Consider the following 21,952-nt stretch of genomic DNA (forward strand, 5'->3'; position numbering starts at 1 on the left):
GGAATCTTGGTATAGAAAACTGCCAAGACTTCATCCGTTCAAAAGGAAATTTTAATTGACAACTGTTGGGGTGCAGACCATTTCAAATCTGATCCAAATAATCAAATGTTTTTAATCTAAAAAAAGTACTTTGGAAATTTGAGCCACTATCTATGGCTCACTTGTTCCTGAATTTTTTAAAATATTGAATCAGATTAAGTATTTTGAAAATAAGTTGCACTTAGTCCTTCACTCAAGGCGGCCCAGTTTACACAATCAGATGCCTGCAAATACATTCATCATCATTTGGCAAAAGTTTCACTGGCTTCACTCAGTGACCTTTTCCCTACAACTCCCATTCCCCTCATCAGAAGGTTCGGAGAACAAATAACTTAGTATTGCCAAAATGATCAGAGTTTCTGCACAAACACAACAATCACAAAAACCAACCTAACTCCTCCCATGTTCGATCAGTCAGTAAATAGTATTTATGGAGCACTTAACTTTGTGCAGAGCACTGTTCTAAACGCTTGGGAGAATACAACACCTCTTCCCTATTTCTTGCCTTTAATTCTATGTCATCATTTATGAGCACTGGGTCAAATGTCCACTTGTTGACTATATACCTCTTAGGAGACTGGGTAGCAGCTATGGGAATCCAACAGGATATCCAAGTTGAAGAAGAAATCTTCATTATGTATCTATTCAGGTGTGATGCAAGCTTCATAAACGTTTCAACTATTAACAAACCAAGATAAAACAATACCTCTAGACTGTGAGCTCGTTGTGGGCAGGGAGTGTGTCTGTTTATTGTTATATTGTACTCTCCCCAAGCACTCAGTACAGTGCTTTGCACACAGTAAGTGCTCAATAAATACTACTGAATGAATGAATATTTACTAACTGCAGAAATTTAAACCCAATACTGTTTTCCCTGAAATACAAAATATCTATGAAAGTTGTTTAAGAAGGAAAAATGAAATTACAGAATCTGATAGAACAGATTGTTTTATTGCATTTTCTTTAGTCCCTAAGAGTGGCATAAACTTCGCAATTTTTATCATCTTGCAAGATTTAGAAGGCATGAGGTCACAGTTTGTCTGATTTGGGTTAAAAAATACTTTTCACCTAGTCTAAAGATGAACATTTACCCCAGTGATCAGAGCCAAACAACTGAGTAGGGAGGTCTTCAGAGGTGAACTCATAATTATCCAGCAAAATCAAGTGCTTTACTTTTAAATTAATTTTGGAACAGTCCCCTTCCCCCAAATCTACACTTATCCGACGTTTATGAAAAACCTATCAATTCTACAATTTTTACTTTCCTAAATAAAACTGCAAAGCCAAACATGAAAACTAAGTCATTCTCATTTCTAAAATCACTTTTAAACCTATCAAATGAAAATTTTGTTAAATTGGACTCATTCTTTAAGAGGAAGTTCTGGTCTGGTCTATGTTAAATGTTTATGAGCTTCAGGGCCAACCGTGGACATGCTTATGAACAATAAAAGGTGGGAAAAAAACCTTAAATATCTTATGAATACAAATAATTGACAGTACTAAAATCAATCTACATTTTTTCTTTGAATTTAAGCACATCTCCCCAGCATGAAGGGCATATGAGGTCCTGGGTGAGTGAGAGATAAAGTAAAGGTATCAAGCCAACCCTGGACCGGGGAATAAAAATCAGGAAGTGAAATAAGGTCAGGCAAACTACTTCCAAATTGCTGGGAAATGCATAAAGTAATCAATGGCATTTCAAATTGCTGGTTAAAAGGCAAAAGGCACTTCTATGATGAACACATTTTGACGTGTGCTCTTTAAGGCTTTGCTTCCAGGGGACAGAGTTGGCTTCTCTCTAAAGGGCACCGGCAAACAGGAACTACTGATTTTCTCTTATTGCGGAATTAAATTATTGGCCCAGGGGTGATTCGATGTCGGAACGGAAATGGAGGGCCGTGTCCGTGAGCCTGAGCTCGGGTGGAGAACGATGTGAGCAGACCTCCTCCAAGTGCTCTTTCATCTTCAGAAGAGCAGCTGTCCAGAAAAGTAAAAAAAAGATAATCTAAACTTCTTCAGGTTCCGCAACTTGAGGGTGTCCTTGATGAGTTTTGCTTTGCCCGTACTTCATGAAAAGTCACGTGACAATGGAACCGTTCTGCTCTTCTCCCCCAGTCCTCCTTTCAGCTGGGCCGGCAGTATTAATATGGCTGAAACAGTCCCTGCGGATGTGAGATATAAGCTCTCTTACTCCTACGACTACGGCCCAGACACGAGGTTCCAACCCTACCCGGGGGAACATCCGGGTTTCCACATCCCACTGTCCCTGGCTTCAGCTCCGGCTCCAGCTTAGTCGCTCTGTCTCTAAGGCTTAGGTTTTCGGTTTCTCATTTTCTACTGAAGGAGACCCAGTGGGGACTCTTGTGCCGGCTCTTGCTTCCCTTTCCAGCCTCCCTCATCGATTAACCCCTCAGAGCCTAGCTGTGCCGCAAAGCGATGGCCAACATGTTAGAGCCCTTTGGTGTCCCCTCGGAGAAAGAATGTACTCCTGGCCAACCGCTGTTCTCATTAGAAGGCCTACCCGGGTGTTCACAAATTAAGGATAACAAGCTACAGCATCTACACCATTAGAAACACATCTGTGCAGGCAACTCCTAAATTCTGGTTCACCACCCATCTGTATCATAAAAATTCTACTGGGGCTACTAACACCAAGTGCCAGCATGGGCAAAGACGGGCCTCTGGTGCTGAGACAAGCAGATGAGAAGGCCGGTCGCGCCCCTTTGTTGTCATGGCGCCCAAAGACTCACTCCTCAAAAGGCCAGAAACCCAAGCAAAGGGCCTGGGGATAAAGCCCTGGCAGCCATCCCTTCCATTCCCTTCTGCTGCAGCTGCATGGGAGGAGACCAAAATCCTCACTCTCAGGAATCTGTCAGCCCTCACCACTGGGGCCTCCGCTTCCCTTTCCTGCCAACCAAGGAGAGAACCTTGGAGAGAAGCCAAGTCGGTGGGACAAGGGAGGTGATGCTGGGGCCGGGGGACTCAGGAATGCACAAGAGACCGTGAGTGAGAGAGAGAAAGTGCTGTGGCCCAGGGAGCCAAAAATGCAGTAATGCTCGCCTCTCTGTTCTAGCAGGACCTTCTCAGTGCCTAAACCTCTTTGCTGGATGAAAGGAAAAGGTGCTGATGGAAATGGGAGAGAGTCAAAAGCTCTGGAGAAAGAAAGGATATAGCTTAGCCTGGAATGGGCTGGTAAGAGGAAGGGAGAGAAAGAAGACCAGAAAGGAAAGCAAGAACCGGAAAAGAAGGATGCAAATGGAAAAAGAATGACTAAAAGAAAACCACAGTAGATAGGGTGAGGTCAGAACCAGTTCAGAGTGCCTTCGCTATGCAGACTGCCTAAGGGCCAGAAATAATGGGGTTAGCCTTGGGAGAAAATGCTGAGGAGTTAATGCAGTGTGAGGAACGCCAACTGTGTGAAGGAAAGGGGAGGGAGCCAGGGAACTGAAAGTTAAATGGCAACCAACCAAAAGTGCTTGCAAAGAAACACAACCCATTCTGCACAGAATAAGAAAATTTTGAGGGAAGAAACCCTCCAGTAGAGTAGGAAGAAAGGAGAAAAGAAGAACAGGAAAAGAGAAAGGACAGAACGCAGACTCTACACTGCTGCAAAGGGGAATATTTCCACAGAGAGCTGTCCCCCATATTTGACGGTATCATCACTGATGGTGAAAATATCACCATCATCAAGGGGGAAAGATAGGCATAAAAGCTGAAGAGTGACCAAAAGCCCTCAACGACCAGGCCTGATGAAAACTCAGAATGCTGATTAATAGCTCCAACCATCCCTCACATCATTTGCGACAATTGTCAAGCCTACTGGTAGGCAGGGGCTCTGCCCTCCCTATCACGCTCCCAGAGGACAGCCAGAGTGTCCCCACTCCATTCTCTATCTGCCGACAGCGCAATACTGGAGAAGTGAAGCCAAGGAACAGTGACAGCCTTCAGCAAAAAAAATCTTTGGCTGGGGGCAAGGTTTTCCTTGATCACTTTCCAGCTTATCGTCCCACCACATTCCTTCCCACTGGGGAGCCTCTTGGCCTTTTAGAGCATAGCTGGCAGAATACAGCAGTCGGCAGCCAATCAATAGTATGTACCGACTGACAATTGACTGAACTGCAACTGGGGGACTTTTCAGGACTTGTGTTGCAAAACAGAAAAAAAAGCTGCTATGCTTGAGAAGTATTCCAGGAGACTGTGGACACATTTTAATCCAGGTACCCAGGTTCTTGACTACATCAGCCAACCACAGCACCAAAGAGCGGGTTAAACAGAACAGGCCCTATTTCACTGGGGAGTCTGACCCTAAGTTGTTGGAGTCACACAAAGAACTTTCAGTTCAGACAACTCACCAGATGATCAGACAGAAATCTTAGGGTCTGGGAGGACTTCTTAGAGCAGACACATTTACTTAAGAGCTGCCAGAACGTAGGTCTACTGATGGTATTGGATGCTTTTACATTGTTGGTTCCTATAGCTCTCCTGAACCTATGCCAGGTTGTAGGTCTAAATCCACACTGCAGTTCTGGCTAATGATCTGTTCAATAGCCGGTCCTGACAGATCCTGGCAGTGAAATTCTGAAGCCTACCTTCAGTTTGCGAATGGCGATGAGATGCCTGGGTGGTTGTCTGAGCAATAAACTCCCTGTCTACTTTTGGATAGGACAGCAAAAGAGTGACACTAAAAAGCAGGCTAATTTACTAAATAACTGTACCAAATTAGGACTCACCGAGTAGCTGTGAGGTGCTGGACTGGCTTGGGTCAACCTAGAATTGTTGGAGTTAGATGGAAATTCAGAGACTGTTGTCATAACAGATGGAAAACCAATTGAGGAGTTCTGATTTGTTTTGGCAGCTACGTCACAACAAGAGGCAATTTGGGAATGGGAGTTGACAGTAGGAGAAGTATGGAAGGAATTGAGGGAGAGGACTGCAGGGGGAATAATGTTCTTACACACTTCACCATCAGCAATTTCTGAAGCAGAACTAGAGTTTCCTTTAATAAAAAAGAAATAGAAAAGAGGGGGGTATTAGGATACATTTCTTACTTTAAACTTCAGAGCTTCAAAACTACTTGCAGACTTTCATTTACCAAGTGAAATGGATTTTTCCATAGCTATGTAGAGACATTGGTAGGAGAGCAACATATATATATATACTTAAGGAATTCAAATAGTGAAAAATCTGTGCCACTTCAGTTTACTTTGAGATATCAATCTGGGAGGGAAAGAGCAGAAAGAGACTGAATTAGGTGTCTCTCAACCTTTTCAGTATGAACCCTAAGAAAAAACACCCAATAACTTTTTTCTACACAACATGGAGCTTTGAGCGGAACTTAGTTACCTATGGGCAGAGACTAGGGAATAGTGATGAGATCAAATGCATAACTACACCATACAAGATTAGATATCTGCCTACTTCACAGAAACTTAATTAAAAATTAAAAAAAAAACCTCACATTGTTAACAATTTAACCACAGGCAATATTATCCCTGAACAGCCTGAAAATCAGGAGAGGTAAAATGTGACATGAAGTTATATGCCCACTTCTTTCGTTCTTTTAAAACCCAGGTGTGCCGAATTTGAAACTTCATAGTGCTTTTTCTTTAAACTGTTGACGCAGTTCACATAAAGTTAACCTTGAAGAATCTCCTCTCTCTTGTCACTTTCCCTTTGATAATCCAGTCTTCCAGAGCTATCTCTCTAAGTGACATAAAAGGAAGAGCTGCGAGAGTAGAAGCCGATAATCTAAACCTCCTAGGATGTGAGCTGAAGGCTGATTCAGAGTCAGTGGGGAATGAGAATCAAAGGAGATGCTGCAGTGGGTTCCTGAAACAAGGGCCCGAGACATTTGCCTGTGGGCTACTGACATTTATCTGACCTAATCTGTGCTGATTCAATCACCCCAGTGAAGAAAGAAATATGTTCACATTCAGCCAGGGTTATTTTAAATATATTAGCCATGGCTTTTTCAGACTCACTACTCCGCCTACACAGGAAAAAACTGAGATCTCTGGATTGGCCAGAAGGGGTGAGGGGGAAACTACAGTGGCTCTCACTCAGTTAAATCTCAATAGTTCTTTTTCCTCATGTAATTCTCTAAAGAAAATTGTTTACATCCAAGAGGACGCTTCCTCTCCTGATTTGAGAAGTGTACCCTCAGCCTGGCTGGGTATAATCAGTGGTTTTCATTGAGCACTTACTGAGTGCAGAGCACTGAAACGAAGCACTTGGGACAGTATAATACAACAGAGTTGAACAGACATGTTCCCTGACCACAGTGAGCTTACAGGTTAGACAGGGAGACAGACATTAATATAAGTAACCTGTAAAGGCAAAGGTGCTTTTGGAAAGATCATTTTGGGGCTGAAATTCCACCTGGGATCTGAATTGGGCAAAGTAAAACTAGCCTATACCCAGTTGGGACTGTACCTTGTGGGCATGATAAATAGTGCCCTGGAGTCTTGTCTCACTAGACTTTTAGTCCCCCTTTTAGACTGTGAGCCCACTGTTGGGTAGGGACTGTCACTATATGTTGCCAACTTGTACTTCCCAAGCGCTTAGTACAGTGCTTTGCACACAGTAAGTGCTCAATAAATACGATTGATTGATTGATAGATTTGCCTCCAAACCTGCCCCAGGAATCTCCAAACCAGCTGAGCTGACTGCAAGGGAGCACTGCTTCTCCAGATGGCTCTAGAAAATTCCCCCAGCAGCCGGAACGGGAGAGGAGGTGAAGGTGCAGAATTGCCAGCCCACAGGCTGGGGCTGTCAATCAGGGAGATTCCCCAGTCAGTCCCAAGGCAGACTCAGGATGCTAACCTCAGGGCAAAATTCTTTATCTCCATCCTTTCAGTTTCCAGTTTCCCCCTTTGCCCTGCTGAACTGTGCGAGGGTTGGGGGATCACGAACAGCAATTCTCCTATCATTAGCCGGCTAACAGGTCACCTGTTCAAGAAAGAGCCTGACATTTATCTGGCCTCTGCCAGAGAACTGAACCCAGAATTGGACACATTAAGTAAAGGGTAATATGAGACAGGAGAGAAGAGGGAGCAGGTAGTTATGGAAAGGACTGAGGCAAATTCATCCCCAGTGGATCCTAGTTATTAAAAACCAGAAAGGGCAATTTAGGGATAAGGTACAGTGCTCATTTTGGAGGATACCGCCATTTAAAGGAGTCTTTCTAAAGGCTCTCAGGTGACGTCTCAAGAAGATAGGCTCAAAGGCTCTGAGCATAGAACATAATATCTGAAAAGTATCTATCAAACCATAAAAAGACACTGTTCTGGGGAAATGAGTAAATGGCTGAATATTTCTCAGTGGTTTATGGACCAATAAAACAGCCTGTTCTCCTAGGTGGTAAATTGATCGATAAATGGGATTCATTGGTAAAGAAGCCACTTAGAACCCATCATTTCAGAGGGCAGGATAGCATGCAAAGCACATATAGCTTTGTGTGCACTCTGTTGGAAAGTCAGCAATTTTATTTCCAAACTCATTGTTCGTGCATCTCAAGGCCCAATTCCTACAGTGTTTATTATCCTTTTCTCTTGCTCAAGCATATTGAAGCCGGTAGCATTACCTTTCAAGACTTCATCCAAGGGGCCCCCAAAAGGAGGAACGTTGTCTCTGTCCAAGTGTTTATTCGCCCACAATCCCGTCTCTCTTCTAGAGGAAGTGATGTTTGTCGATTCGTTGCTATCCCTGGAGAGAGAAAGAAGAAGAAGTTGATTTTGGTTGCTCTCATTGACATTCTTAAACTAATTTGCCCAAGAATTAAGGTGGCAAGAAATCCAAACTGCCCAAAGCAAATGGAATCAAGTCATGCAAATTATCATTTCACTGGTCACAAACTCTGAAATATTTCCAGTTTGATGGTCTGGACCCGAAATTCAAGCCGAGGTCCAGGATTTCAATGTAGCCATGGGATGATGGGCAAGGAGCTTGAATGGAAATTCATGAAATACCGGGGGACTTTTTGTGGGATGGAGAAACTTGTACAGGAAAAACGGGCTCCACCAAAACCAAAATAGACCACATTGTTGGCACTAAAAAGGAAAACGAGGGTGAGCAATATACAAATTAGCAGGAATTTAATGTGTACAGAAAATATGAAGCCCCTGTTCACTCCTTGGGAAGGAGGTTGCTCAAAGGCATGGAAATCCAACAGTCCATTTAGAGTAAACAAGAAGAGCAAATTAGACTGTCCTCAAATGGGAACATTGATAGATTGAAAAATCAGCTGAAAAAGTAGAGCCAGAATATAAAAATACTTCTATACTAGCGCTAGAAGCCTAGAGTTTAAGTGGATGAGTTGGAACGTTTGGCAGCCATCAGGGATCCTCATAAAATTGCAATGTCTGAGAAGTAAGAAAACTAAAGTATTACAATGCGGCCAGGCTAGGAAACGGTGGACAGTAAGGGGAATGTGGCACTCAACAGAAGGGACAATATAAACAACTGGGATGAAAAAAAAATCTTACCTGACAATCCGCTAATTGAAAACTCCTTCAAGTCAAGGATCATGTCTACCTATTCTCTGTATATTCCCAAAGGCTTAGTACCGTGTTCTGAACACAGTATGGGCTGAATAAATAGTACCGGAAGACTGACCATTAGATGAACGTGGGTGGAAATTCAATACAGAATCAAAATAGCGAAATAAGATTATATCAAGATAAGGAATGAGAGCAGGAAATGTGAGCTGAGGTAAGGAAAGGTGCAAAGCTAGGTCAAGTAGTAATAGTGGGGAGACTGCAATTATCCTTATAAAAACAGTGGCTGAATGACTCATCTGGACAAGAAGTGGAAGCAAGGCTTTGGGGTAGAATAAGTGACTGCTCTGGAAGAACTAGTTCTAGAATCATCCATAAAAGGATTATTTGTGGAATCCAATTCTGAGTAGTGGACAGGACACATTTCAAGAAGCATGTGTGGGAGAGGCACTCTGTAATAGTGATTGCCAAACTATTAAATTTCATATAATATTCGCTCAAGAGGAAAGGCCTAAAAAAAGTCAACTTAAGCCTACCACCTACCTGCACACAAAGCAGGTCTAGCATTTAGTTCTCCTGATTCCCACCAGCCCCACACTCTGCCCCCAAACTGTAATCAAAATAGTAAAAATGCCCAGTCTCCAATAACTTAGGTGCCAAATGTTTTTCTTAACCATAACTGAGCTTTCACTGGTGCCAGCCTCGCTGATTTCTCCTGCCTCTCTGTCAGGGGACCCTTCCCCCAGAATCTACCCCAAAATTCTGTTTCAGCCCATATCCCTAAGCAGTACCTTGAAGTTGGCATAGCAGTTGGTGGGTCTGGAGGGTTGAACACTTGTCGTTTCTTACAAAATCTTTTGTTACTCTGAAGCACCATCACGATCTGAAAAAAATAAATAAAAAGATAGACAGTCACAGTTGAACCCCTCAAGATATTTTCTATACCATTTACTGTAATGTTGACACAAGCTAAAACAAAAGAATTCTAAGCAGAGTACCTGTGCCATTATGACTGGAGGTATCTTTTCTTGAATACACTTCATATAATCAGCTGTTGCCTCTAGAACAGAAGCAGCATCATTCTTCCTTCCTTCTATACACGGCAAGAGAGCACGCAACTGCTTGCAGCAATCCTTGATCCGTTCTCTAGTTAAAAGATGAATAAACCGGATATGATATGTCCTTGGGCTGGGCCACATGAGAAGCATTAAAAATCTCTTTAAAAAGGGTCTCTGCAAAATAAACAGACTATGGACACAGACTTAAGACCTTAATTCTTCCTTTGCAACACAGCAATTGACATCCAATTCTCTGGCCTCAACTGAAGGAGGAAAGTCATTGGTTCCTTTGCTCAGGATAAATTCCAAAGAGAACGACTACGCCAACAGCAGGAGGCCTCAAAGTGGGTGGAAGGTTAAATAAGAGCAATATATATTTCCCTGGTCAGCAATTGTGGACCGGAAATGCAGGTCACACATACTGTTAGTGTAAACTGCCAATATGACACAACAGATTTGTCACTGCTTTGAGCTGATAAAAATGGTATACTGGCTGAAAATGTTTAAGCCCATCTCCAAGTTGGACACTGTTTATTTATGCACAGATACTCCGAGGCCACTATCAAAGCAGAAGTCTTCTCTCCCCTTTATGTAGAAAAATCCCAGTGACCATTGAAACCCAAATGCCTTGGTGTGTGCCATATTCCCCAGAAGGTCTGTGGAGATGAGCCAGGATCCAGATGTAACTCAACAGCTGGTGGTTCTAGGGCTCCTCGGGATGTATGAGCCTGCTCCGGAAAAGTCCAGGAGTCCTGGACTAAATCAATCCCTCAAGCCCAGACTCAACTCCCTACAGGGCCCCAGAACCGAACATGTCTCAAGCCAGGGAGGATTCTCCGCTAGACTACACTCCCCAGATCCACTTGGGTCTGACATGCACCTCTTTGTGTATTGACCAGAACTAGACTGGCCTTAGAGGATGGGGAATGAGACAAAGTTCACGGGGACAGTCTCCCCATGACATCTGCTTCACTGTGGGAGGCCTGGAAAATACCCCCACACCGGCATGCAGGTCACCCTGGCTTACAAAATACCTGAACAGTGCAGCAGTGGCAGTATTCTGGGAAGCACACATCTACTTTAGGGATGAACACATTTTTGATTACTTCAAAACGCTACAATACATCTCTGAACATCAACTGCATTCTCCTAATGGGGAAGTACTTGGTTAAGAAGTCCCACCCTCATAGTGCCAGCCTTCATCAGGAGGTATTCAAAATGGACTCTGCATTCTTCACCCTGTAGCTGGTCCAATGGAAAGAGAAGGGCTCTGGGAATCAGGTTCCACCTGTTGGGATCACACCATCGGTGCTGAAGGTTTGGAACCAAAGGACCACCAAGGGCATTGTGTGCGGTGGACGGGCCAGCAGGAATAGATGGTCAATGAGGGTGGCAAAAACTGCAGCTGATTTTGTACTATGACCCAACTGACACATTTTGCTCCTCTAATGCCATCAAGCTCACTGTACCTCAATCTCATCTCCGTTGCCAATGACCTCTCGCCCACATCCTGCCTCTCGTTCTTCATATCCAAAAGACCCTCCCCACCTTCAAAGTCTCGTTCTTCATATCCAAAAGACCCTCCCCACCTTCAAAGTCTTACTAAAAGCATATGTCCTTCAGGAAGCCTTCCCCGATTTAGCCCTCACTTCTCCCACTCCCTTCTGGATCACCCTTGCGCTTGGATTTCTCCCACATCACCCTTCCGTCAGCCCCATCGTACTTATGTACATATCCATAATTTATTTATATTAACCCTCTAGACTGTGAACTCATTGTGGGCAGGGAACATATCTACCAACTCTGTTATACTGTACTCCCAAGTGCTTAGCGCAGTGCTCTGAACACATTAAGCGCTCAACAAATATATGACTGACTAATTGCCACAGTAGCTACCAGGGCCATTGCCTCCTGGGTCAAGGCAGTTATGCACAGGATCAACACTGGTATCTCTGAAATGTCCTGACCGCTGAGTAATAAAAATGATGGTATTTGTTAAGCACTTACTATGTGCCAAGCACTGTTCTTGCTGCACTCAGTGTCTTGGTGGGAACATGTCTGGACAGGGCAGGAGAGTACGAGTGGTGCCACACAAATCACTACCATTATAATCCTTCAAGTGGATTCTTGGTCCTGAAGTCTTAAAGACAGGACTCACCACTATTCAACTCCTACTATGGCTTATGTTAGACAAAGGACATTTGCCACACATAATTTTCTCACTATTGAGGAAAACAAATAACTGCATCTAAACTCACCTTCTCAGCTTTTCCTTGCCCGAATGAAGAAGGGAAATCCTTTTGCTCTTCTTGGAATTAGGTACCGATCCATTCCCAGCACTGTTGCTTATCAATTTGGAGCTGGACCCAAAAGAAAACCACCACAGGAAAGAGAGTCAAAGGGAGTATGTTACAGGAAGAGAATCTTCCACACAAAAAAAGGAAAGTAACACTCAAAGGATGCTCCCCCCCAGAATTTTGATCACTGCTGGCACAGATATATCAAATGGCATCATCTTATGCAAGTCAGCCCCTAGGCTTCCTGCCAAAATAGTCTGCAAGCTTCCCAATCTATTAACTGAACTCTCTGCTTTACAAATTCAAAAGATTGTCTGTCTGACTGAATGAATACTCATGATGAAAAAACAATATTCTTTCACCCACTGATCAATCACTGGTGTTTACTGAGCACTTACTACGTGTAGAGTGCTGTACTAAGTACTTGGGAGAGAACAATTTAACATATTTGGTAGACATGCTTCCTACCCACAAGGAGCTTACAGACTAGAGAGGGAGACAGACATTACAACAAGTTATAGGCATGTACAAAAAGTGTATGGGGTTGAGGGTGGGGTGAATATAAGGTGCCAATCCAAGTGCAAGGCCAACGCAGAAGGGAGAGGAAGGAGGGCCTAGTTGGGGAAGGCCTATTCGAGCACTTAGAACAGTGCTTTGCACCTAGTAAGCGCTTAATAAATGTCATTATTATTATTAATACAGAAGATGTGATTTTAATAAGGCTTTGAAGTGGGGAGAAGAGAATAACCTTCAGGAAGGAAGGAAGGGAGGGAGAGGGAGAGGAAGAGGGAGAGGGAGAGGGAGAGAGGGACAGAGGGAGAGGGAGAGAGGGACAGAGGGAGAGGGAGAGGGAGAGAGGGGGAGAGGGAGAGGGAGAGGGAGAGAGGGAGAGGGGGAGAGGGGGAGAGAGAGAGAGAGAGAGTGAGAGAAAGAAGTCTGGTCACTGCACATTGCTGGATACGTGAAACAAACAAACAAATTCCTGTGATGCCTCTGCTGGGCATCTAGCAACCAGCTGCTTAGAAGAATCTGGAAAATAGTGAAGTGGGAAAAGTGCCATTTTTCCAAATGAACAGAACTTCCAGGTTAGCAATTTTCCCTTAGCTGCTGTTCCAATTTAAGAGGGGCTGCGAAGAATAAGGGAGAGCAATTGCCAGCTCCAGGCTGGGAGATTATAGCTACCCCTCTGAAGTTACCCCTTCTACCCTCATTCCTGTGGTACTTCTGCTATACCCATGCCACTCTCCTGCCTCAGGGTGCTGACACCCATCGGGTGGTCCAGGCTAACCAAGCAGAGGCATGAGTGGGTGGAGAAGGTGGCCAAGAGAAGCAGAGCAGGTGACCCTTCAGAAGCCCGGTGGTAGGGGACTAGTAGCCATTCCAGACTCCTATGCCAGGGGCCAGCGTGGCTGGCAGAATGATCTAGCTAACTCCCCTGGGGCAGAAGGGCCTGCCAATGATAGCAGACACCTGCCCTGTACATCCCCACCTCCTGAACACCCCATCCTTAACCTTGGGAAAGCTATTTAATTACTCCAGGCTTCGGGTCAATCCTGGGATGTACATCCGATGCTTGAATCCCAGGGACCTGAAGCCCGTGGGGCAGATAAGTTTCTTCCAACAGGCTAAGTGCAGTATAACATTTAGCCCGGTGCCCGCCCCCCCAAGTATTCTTCTCTGCCCTCTTTTCCAGCCCCTCATTCTCCTAGAAATTGCCAACGGGAGAATAAAAAAATGCTAACTGCACTCTTAATTTACCTGCACCTATCTTACAGCCTCATCCTTCTGACATATTATTGATCATTTAAAAAATTTACTTTAAAAAAAGCGTCAGGGTCTTCTTGAGCTCAGAGAAGTACAAGAAACTAACCCACAAGTGACTAAATCAGTGATACAGTGTGTCAGGCTTGAATCGCAAGACATTTGCCGTGACAGTTCAAGGTTTCCTCCAGGGCTTTTACTTCCATCCTCATCTGAAATTAAAAGAAAAATATATCCAGCTTGCTTTCAGATCTGTTTTAGAGTTCCAAGAATTGACAATAACTACACAAATTACACATTCTAAGCAGTCCAGGAGTTGTGTCTTTTCAATCAACAGATTTTACAGTACTTTGCTTCAAAAGTCATATGTGATATATAGCTTTTCCTCTGGAAAAAGAGTTAAATGAACCAAAAAGGACGGTGCATGAAAAAAATCTGTCAGGCAGAGGAAAACAGATGTCATTCATCTCTTTACAGTCAACTTACTCTACTCCAATCCAGTACTGAACTGTGAATCTATGGCATAGCGAATGAACTAAGGAACTTTCTGAATAAGAAAACCCAAGTTCCCTTGTTCCCCACTTACCAGTATTTGACAAAGGAGATCTCCAGTATTTTACCACAACATCCAATTTTTCCAGTGTAAGAGGTTCTGTTAAGATAATATCAGCTCCATGCCCTGAAATACAATCTAAAGATTTTTGGATTAAACGTTGACTTTAGGTATTTCATTTGAAGAAAAGAAATAAGAGTAATAGATCTGGAAGTTACGTACCTTCAAAATTTACAGGGATGATAATTACAAACAGCAAATGTATATTTTTCTTTTTTCTGAATCTAAGGAGGAAAAATCAAGTGGTGAGATCACTCTGGCAGTCTCAATTCAAGGATTTAACTTATTAAGCATATAGTAAGGGGATGATTTTCTATAAGAATTAAAAATGCATTTAAAACAAATCGGACATTTAAAAAAACAATAGATGCTGAGTCAAGTTGAATCCCGATCCACTGGATTAGAAGAGTGGTGAGGGAAGCAGAGAAAGAACAGTCTTTCTAAGTGGAAAGAGCATGGGGCTGGGAGTCAAAGGACCTGGATTCTAATCCTGGCTCTGCTACTTGACTGCTGTGTGACCTCGGGCTAAGTCGCTTCACTTGTCTGTGCCTCAGTTCCCTCATCTTTAATATGGGAATTAGGACTGTGAACCCCATGTAGGACATAGACTGTGGCCATCCTGATTGTCTTGTATCTACCCTAGCACTCAGTACAGTGCCTGGTACATAGTAAGCCTTTAGCAAATCCCATTTAAAAAAGAGCAGAGAAGTCCAAATCAGTGATGTTTCACTGGGGCTGGAAAGTGAAGTAGGGTGAACCTCAGAGTGTGGGAGGCCTTGGGAGACACAGGGAACAGCACACCTGGTTCAAACATGTGAATCTTGTGGAAAAGGTGGCAGGGAGAAGTGAAGAGAGATGAGAAGATGGGGAGGGAGGAATGGAGTGGAGCGTGCCTAGTGGAAGAGAATAGCACGACGTAAGGTAAAGCCTACCTTACGAAAAAATGTGTGTACATATATGTATCTTACCCAGTTATTTTGAATTTCCTTAATATGACATTTTAAACTTGCACATTCAGCCACAAGTCCCAATAAATGGTCACTACATGTCTAATTTTACAAAATCAAATAACAAAAACTGCTTATTGCCAACAATAAAATGGACCAGATTGGGGCATATGGATTTAATGCACTGGTTACTCTCAGAATCCAAGGCTTTTATAAGTCAGCACTTTTGTCTTTTTATTAATCTAGAATCAATTTCCAACCAAAAAGAGTTTGCCTCCAGGAATGTAGTGATTGTAGATTTGGATAGAGATGTAACCATTAATCAGTAGAGTTCCCAGAATCCACCACTGTGGCTGTAAGCTCAGCTGTTCAGTCATTCCCCCCCCCCCCAAATCAATAAGCTAAATGAGAAACGAGGGTTCAGAGCTTGCAGGAGCATTAAGATAATGATTTGGATTCTGGGATTTTAATGGGGGCTTTTGGTCCTTTTTTTTTTTCAGTGTATTTGATTCTCCTTTCCTTCCCCTCCCTCACCAACTCCAAACTTTTCTCAAACTCTTCTCCCAATTATAACTTAAAGAGACTCATCTGAGATCCTAGGGTTAGCCTCCCAACTCAAACCTAGATCAAATTCGGCTATCATTTCTTACTGGAGTATGCAGTGCACACTTCAGCTTAAGACTGACCACCACTGGCCTTTAGCAGTAAACAGAATTAGTTGGATGCTCATGAGTTTACAAAAGAAGAACTGTAAGCTAGACTGTAAGGTTGCTGTGGGCAGGGTATCTCTCAACGCTGTTGTATTTTACTTGCCCAGGCACTTACTATGGTATTCTGCATAAACTAAGCATTCAGTCAATATCAATGATTGACTGCCCAAGTCACAGTCTCAGTCCTTGGGGAGTTTACAATCTAAAAATGACATATTCATTCAATCGTATTTACTGAGCGCTTTCCGTGGGCAGAACACACTGCAATCAAGGTTTTTCAGAGATATATACACACAAATGTGAAGAGATTGCCGGACTGAATGGGTAGCCAAGGAACATGTTAATCCAAGCACTTATCCTAACCTGCCTTGATTACTGCATCAGCTGAGTCTTTGGTCTGGCCTTTATTGAGGAAGATATTAGAGCAATTCCTACATCACAAATTTTTTTTGTGACACACAAGTTAAGGGAACCGGAGCAAACTGTAGAGGGGCCGCAAACTGTTAAACTAATTATGGTATTTGTTAAGCATTTACCGTGTGTCAAGCACTTCTCTAAGCACTGGGGCAGTTACAAACTAATCGGGTTAGACACGGTCTCTATGCCACATGGGGCTCACAGTCTCAATCCCCGTTTTACAGATGAGGTAACTGAGGTGCAGAGAAGTTAAGTGACTTGCCCAAGGTCACACAACAGACAAGTGACACAGGCAGGATTAGAACCCAGATCCTTCTGACACCCAGGCCCGTGCAAGGCAGAAAAATCACTGGGGGATGCTGTGCCAATTCATCAGGCACTACTTATACAATGCAGAGACTCCAGCCCTTAACTTAAGGTGGGGGGCATGGATCTCCTATTCACAGGCTCCACTCCCAGAAAGCCAAAATCATCAATGTTATTTATCGAGCGCCTAATGCATGTGGAATATTATACTAAGTGCTTGTACATGAGAACCACTTTCTACAAACAGCTAGTCCTTTCCCAAGCTTCCACATCTTCTTACTCCTTCAGTTGGATTTTTGTGTAAATGGAAAGGCTGTAATTAAAGAGAAAGGATTCTCTTCAAAACAGTGCAGCAAACGGGTGAGTGTGAACCAACAGAAAGCAAATGCCTTCTGAGACACACTGGGTACATCCCCCCTGAGGAGCACATGGAGACCCCCACTACTCGCCAGCCCCATTCTGCAAATCATTCCAAAAAAAGCCACAAAGTAGAATTAGAACTGCACCTTTTCTACAGTTAGGACCCGGAATAAGGGAAACATACTTCAGTGTTTTGGGGTATTTACCTTATTAATTTGACGGTTTCTAATTCCTCTACAGTTGGTGATGAATTCATCTGAAGGAATACCATGTTGAATTTGTAATCATCCAAAAATACTGCTGCCCCTTTCACATCACTAATAGTGATAGTAATGCTGGCTGTTTCTGAAAATAATCTCTGAATGGTATTTGCCGTGTTCCCAACAGCAGCATCTCCTCCAACTAATAGGAGTGCTATTTTGGCCTGAGAGGAAGGGGAAAAAAATGCAATTACAATTCAGGTCCATAGAAAATTCACAGCTGTGAACGAACACACACCCACACCCACATGCAGCCAGGCAGCAAAAGCCATTCTATTGCCTGTGCTATTTTTAGTAATAGCAGATGCTGCTTTTTTCCCCTTCAAGTTTGGGTCTCTTCTTGCTGCAGAGGTACATTTCACACTGTGATACAGGGGATTATTATGGCTATCCAAAACCCGACTGCCTGTCTTTCAGACAAAGAGTCCCTAGACAAAGGAGAGCAATAAACTTCTGCTCTAGCCACTCCGATTCAATTGAGCGGGAATTTCAGGTGGCATCATTTAAATGTTTATGCTCAGTTAATCTAACAGATACGTTGACTCGAGGGGCTTGGAGGGAGGAGTGTGGTTGGAAAAGAAATGCGAGCACAGATCATGGCGGTGGTCACACTCCTAGAGTCAAATAATTGGGCGTCCTCTCCTCCAGGACTCTGACTCTGTAATTGACAGGCTTGATATAAAAGGCATGATCCTTGGCTTTGAGGGTTAGGTAGTTTAAAAATTAGAATATTTACATAAAATGCTCACAGATCAATAGACCGACCCTATGATGTGCTAAAATCTTCCTGGAGATCAGGATCAGTCCTGAAGGCACAGTCCTGGGTAGCCCTGGTAGACCCCTTGCCGTGACTCAGTGGATCAGACTTGCCCACACTCAGTGTAAGCCCACTGTTGGGTAGGGACTGTCTCTATATGTTGCCAATTTGTACTTCCCAAGTGCTTAGTACAGTGCTCTGCACACAGTAAGCGCTCAATAAATAAATAAATACGATTGATGATCTGGGGCCCCAGTTCCCACCTGATATGGGGCCTTTGATCCCACTTGAAGAGACTGCCAGGTAAGTTCAAATGTGAACAGAGATTTAACATTAGTACATGTCAGACAGACCGTATCAGACAGGTGCTGCTGGGAGTTGCGGTCGTCACCTCAGACCGAAGATGACAGCTTTATTTTTGAGTGAGCAAAGTTCCAAAAAGCTCAACCTCTAATGGTCAAAGTCCACTTGGGCCCAGCCATCAGAAAAATGGGAGTTGGGCTGAATACTCACTGTACCTCAATCTCATATGTCTCACTGAAGACCTCTTACCCAAATCCATCCTCTGGCCTGGAACTCCCTCCCCTTTCAGATCTGACAGACCATCACTCTTCCCAACTAAAATCACATTTCCTCCAAGAGGCCTTCCCCAACTAAGCCTTCACTTTCCCTATTCCCTCTCCCTTCTGCACGTGGACCCGTACCCTTGAAGCACTTGATATTCACCTCACCACCAGCCCCACAGCACAATATCCTTATACTCTGCCATTTCCCTTATCTGTAATTTCCTTCGATGTCTGTCTTCCCCTCTAGACTGTAAGCTCCTTGAGGGCAGGGATCGTACCTACCAATTCAACTGCCTTGTAATAAAAATAACAAGAATAATAGTGATATTTGTTAAGCGCTTGATACAAAATAATCAGGTCCCGCCTGGGGCTCACAGTCTGAGTAAGGGGGGGAACAGGTACTGAAACCCCATTTTACAGAGGAGGAAGCTGAAGCTCAGAGAAGTGAAGTGACTTGCTCAAGATCCCACAGCAGGTAAGTGGCAGAGCCGGGATTAGAACCCAGGTCCTTCTAACTCCCAGGCCGGTAGCCTATCCAGTATGCCACGCTGCTTCCCAAGCACTTAGTATAGTGCTCTGCACACAAAAAGTGTGCAATAAATACCGATTGCTTGATAGACATGGGCCCTAGCATTAGCCTCAGCTATGGATGAACCCCAGAATTCCAGTCCCTGCAGGGCTCTTCCAGGAGGTACTGCTGCCAACATCTCAAATCCTTTAAATATTCCTACCCTCACATCTGCTTTATGCCACTCCCCCCATTTTGGGTTTGCGAAACGCCAAGCTGACCTGTCTTCTGTAAACTGTCCCCCACACTGTCCACTGATAGGCCATGATTTTGAGTTTACGTTTCAATTACACTTAAGTGTCTTCTGACCCATTTCTGAGAAGAAATTCCATCTTTACTTTTGGGTGTCTTGACATTATCCATCCTTCTCTCATGTCCTGCTCACCAAGGGTGTCATGTGATATAGATGGTGCTTTAATGATAGTGCTGTAACCATTTCAGGACTTCACTGGCTGAGGCTGCCCTGCCACTTACTGTTAGTTCTACCTGAAAATCTATTTTCATTACGTATTTCATTATCTTAAAACCAAGAGCAAAATTAGGCAACGTACCTTTGACAGTGCATACACGTCTGGATACACTGTGACGCAGTGTTAACAGAAGTGGTTATGTGTATACACACAGCTTCGGGCACAAGGTGAGTCCTACAGTGTGAATTTATTTAACCTAGGGTTCTACAATCAGTCGAGCAATGAGTGGTATTTATTGAGCACTGATGTGTTCAGAGCCCTGAATTAAAGAGCTTGCAGAACGTAATCTCTGCATTAAGGGAGAACTGGGTGGACTGGGTGTAGGTTGCATTGTGGAACTGCTCTAGAAGTTGAACATTTAGTACAGTGCTCTGCACACAGTAAGCGCTCAAGAAATACGAATGAATGAATGAATGAATATATTGCTGGTGGTAAGTCTAGGTCTCTCCGCTATAAAGTTGGCTGCTATAAGCCAAGGTTCTAATTCTTACACTCTCGATGAATTCCTCTGTACTGTACGCTTCTTGTGGGCAGGAAATATTTCTTCCCAATCTGTTATAATGTACTCTCTCAAGTGCTTCATACAGTGTCCTCCACACAGAAAGTGCTCAGTAAACACGTTAAATTGAGTGAACACCAGAGTTGGAAGGGGCTTTGAGGAAATCATCCAGCACGGTCCCCTGCCTTCAGACAAAGGGAATGGCTAAAGCCAACTATGACAAATGCTTTCTAGTAAAGGAGGGCTGACGTAGGGACCATCTGTTTCACTGGATCTTCTTCTGACCTACAAGGATGAGTTAAGTACAAGTCTAGGAGTAAGGAACTCCCAAACCCTTGGGTTTTTTTCCAAAAGCGATTTCCCTTCATTCTCAAGTCAGAATCCCTTTAAGTTCAGGGCCTATTTGCAAATGTTCCCTTTTAAAAACAGAAATTTTTGAAATTTTGGTATTTCAAAAGCTCCCTTCAGAGTCATCTATGCACTTGGATCTGGACCCTTTGGGCATTTGGTATTCGCCCTGTAGCCCCAAGGCACTTAAGTACATATCTGCAAATTATTTTTTTGTTCTGATGTCTACCTACCCCTCCAGACTACAAGCTCGTAGTGGGCAGGGAATGTGTCGACCAATTCTGTTGAACTGTACTCTCCTAAGCGCTTAGTACAGCACCCTGCACACAGAAAGCACTCAATAAATACCACTGATTGGCTGACTGATTGTTCTGCAAGAAAATAAGCAAATGCCCAGAAGTAATCTATGAGGGCAAAACCAAATTTAAGTTATAAATCTATGGACTGTACATCTTTTCCACAGCATACAGAGTTTGGACCCAGTAAAATCCTAAATGTAAAGAACTCTAGAGGATACCTTGCATATTATAATACACCCTAAAAGTCAGTGTCAGGATGCAGTGTGACGGACAGTTTAGGAGGAAAATCTTGGAAAACAGCCTGATACCGTACTAGCTAAACATGCCATCTTAAGGTTTAACAACTTAATTAAAACTTGAATTTGAATTTTTCATTCACCTTCAGGAAATTGAGGTCATGGGGAGTTTGCCCCTCCACTGTGACCCAAAGATACTAATCTGAATACCATTGATCTAGTATGGCCCAGTATAGGGGAGAGTATTGGAAACAAATTTCTGGGATGCAATTTGCTGCAATAAACCGCTATGTTCACTTCTAACCACACATTAGTCAGAGTGACAAAGATCCTCAGTTAACCTTGTGCTGACATTACGTATGCACGATAATTTTAAGAAACGGTTTCTCCTACCTTAAACACACCCCTCTGATTTATAAACCCATTCTAATGATCCGACACCGCTGTTTTCTGATGCCACAGACACACCCTGAAACCGGCTTTCGTGGCCAAATGCAGATTACACCCCCTTCTCTAGAACTTCGAAACACTGGACTGTGGCTTGCAGTCCGCAGTGTAATAATCCTTTAATTAGGAACAGCAGGTGCTGAAGTGCTTAAAGCAAATCACCCCTGTAGTTCGGTGAGTTGTTATTTATGGCTGCGTTATCATCAAGCGCAGTGCTGACAATCGGCAGCTGCAGCAGCAAGCCTGGGGTCTGCTTTGGAGCAAATAGCTAGACTCTGGCTCCCAGGAGGTAGGGGATTTAAGCAGTCATGCCTGGAGAAAGAAAAAAGAGGCTTCCCTCTTCCACAAGCTGAGCAAAACTGTCTTTACTGTACCTATTTTACATTTGTAGACCTTCTATTTCAACCCGAGGTTAAACCCATACCTGCTTCCTTTAATAAGCCTAAAATGAGCACTGTTTCATTCTTCATTCATAGATCTTAGGAAAACAGGTGAGCAT

At 43.5% G+C, this 21,952-nt stretch overlaps 1 protein-coding gene across 1 annotated transcript in view; it reads right to left on the bottom strand.

Moving 5' to 3' along the window:
* Window positions 1-969: 969 nt before the first annotated feature.
* SOHLH2 (spermatogenesis and oogenesis specific basic helix-loop-helix 2) overlaps window positions 970-21,952 on the bottom strand; it is a 52,573-nt gene continuing 31,590 nt past the window's right edge. Inside the window, exons 3-12 of the mRNA XM_038761637.1 lie at window positions 17,210-17,427; window positions 14,426-14,487; window positions 14,237-14,341; window positions 13,760-13,862; window positions 11,851-11,952; window positions 9,533-9,680; window positions 9,326-9,417; window positions 7,622-7,743; window positions 4,770-5,035; window positions 970-2,201 (exon numbers count right to left, since the gene is read on the bottom strand). Of these exons, the coding sequence (XP_038617565.1) occupies window positions 2,181-2,201; window positions 4,770-5,035; window positions 7,622-7,743; window positions 9,326-9,417; window positions 9,533-9,680; window positions 11,851-11,952; window positions 13,760-13,862; window positions 14,237-14,341; window positions 14,426-14,487; window positions 17,210-17,427 (1,239 nt within the window). The 3' untranslated portion in view covers window positions 970-2,180. The remainder of the gene's footprint in view (window positions 2,202-4,769; window positions 5,036-7,621; window positions 7,744-9,325; window positions 9,418-9,532; window positions 9,681-11,850; window positions 11,953-13,759; window positions 13,863-14,236; window positions 14,342-14,425; window positions 14,488-17,209; window positions 17,428-21,952) is intronic.

Source organism: Tachyglossus aculeatus, chromosome 20, assembly GCF_015852505.1.
Source record: "Tachyglossus aculeatus isolate mTacAcu1 chromosome 20, mTacAcu1.pri, whole genome shotgun sequence".
Classification (NCBI taxonomy): domain Eukaryota; kingdom Metazoa; phylum Chordata; class Mammalia; order Monotremata; family Tachyglossidae; genus Tachyglossus; species Tachyglossus aculeatus.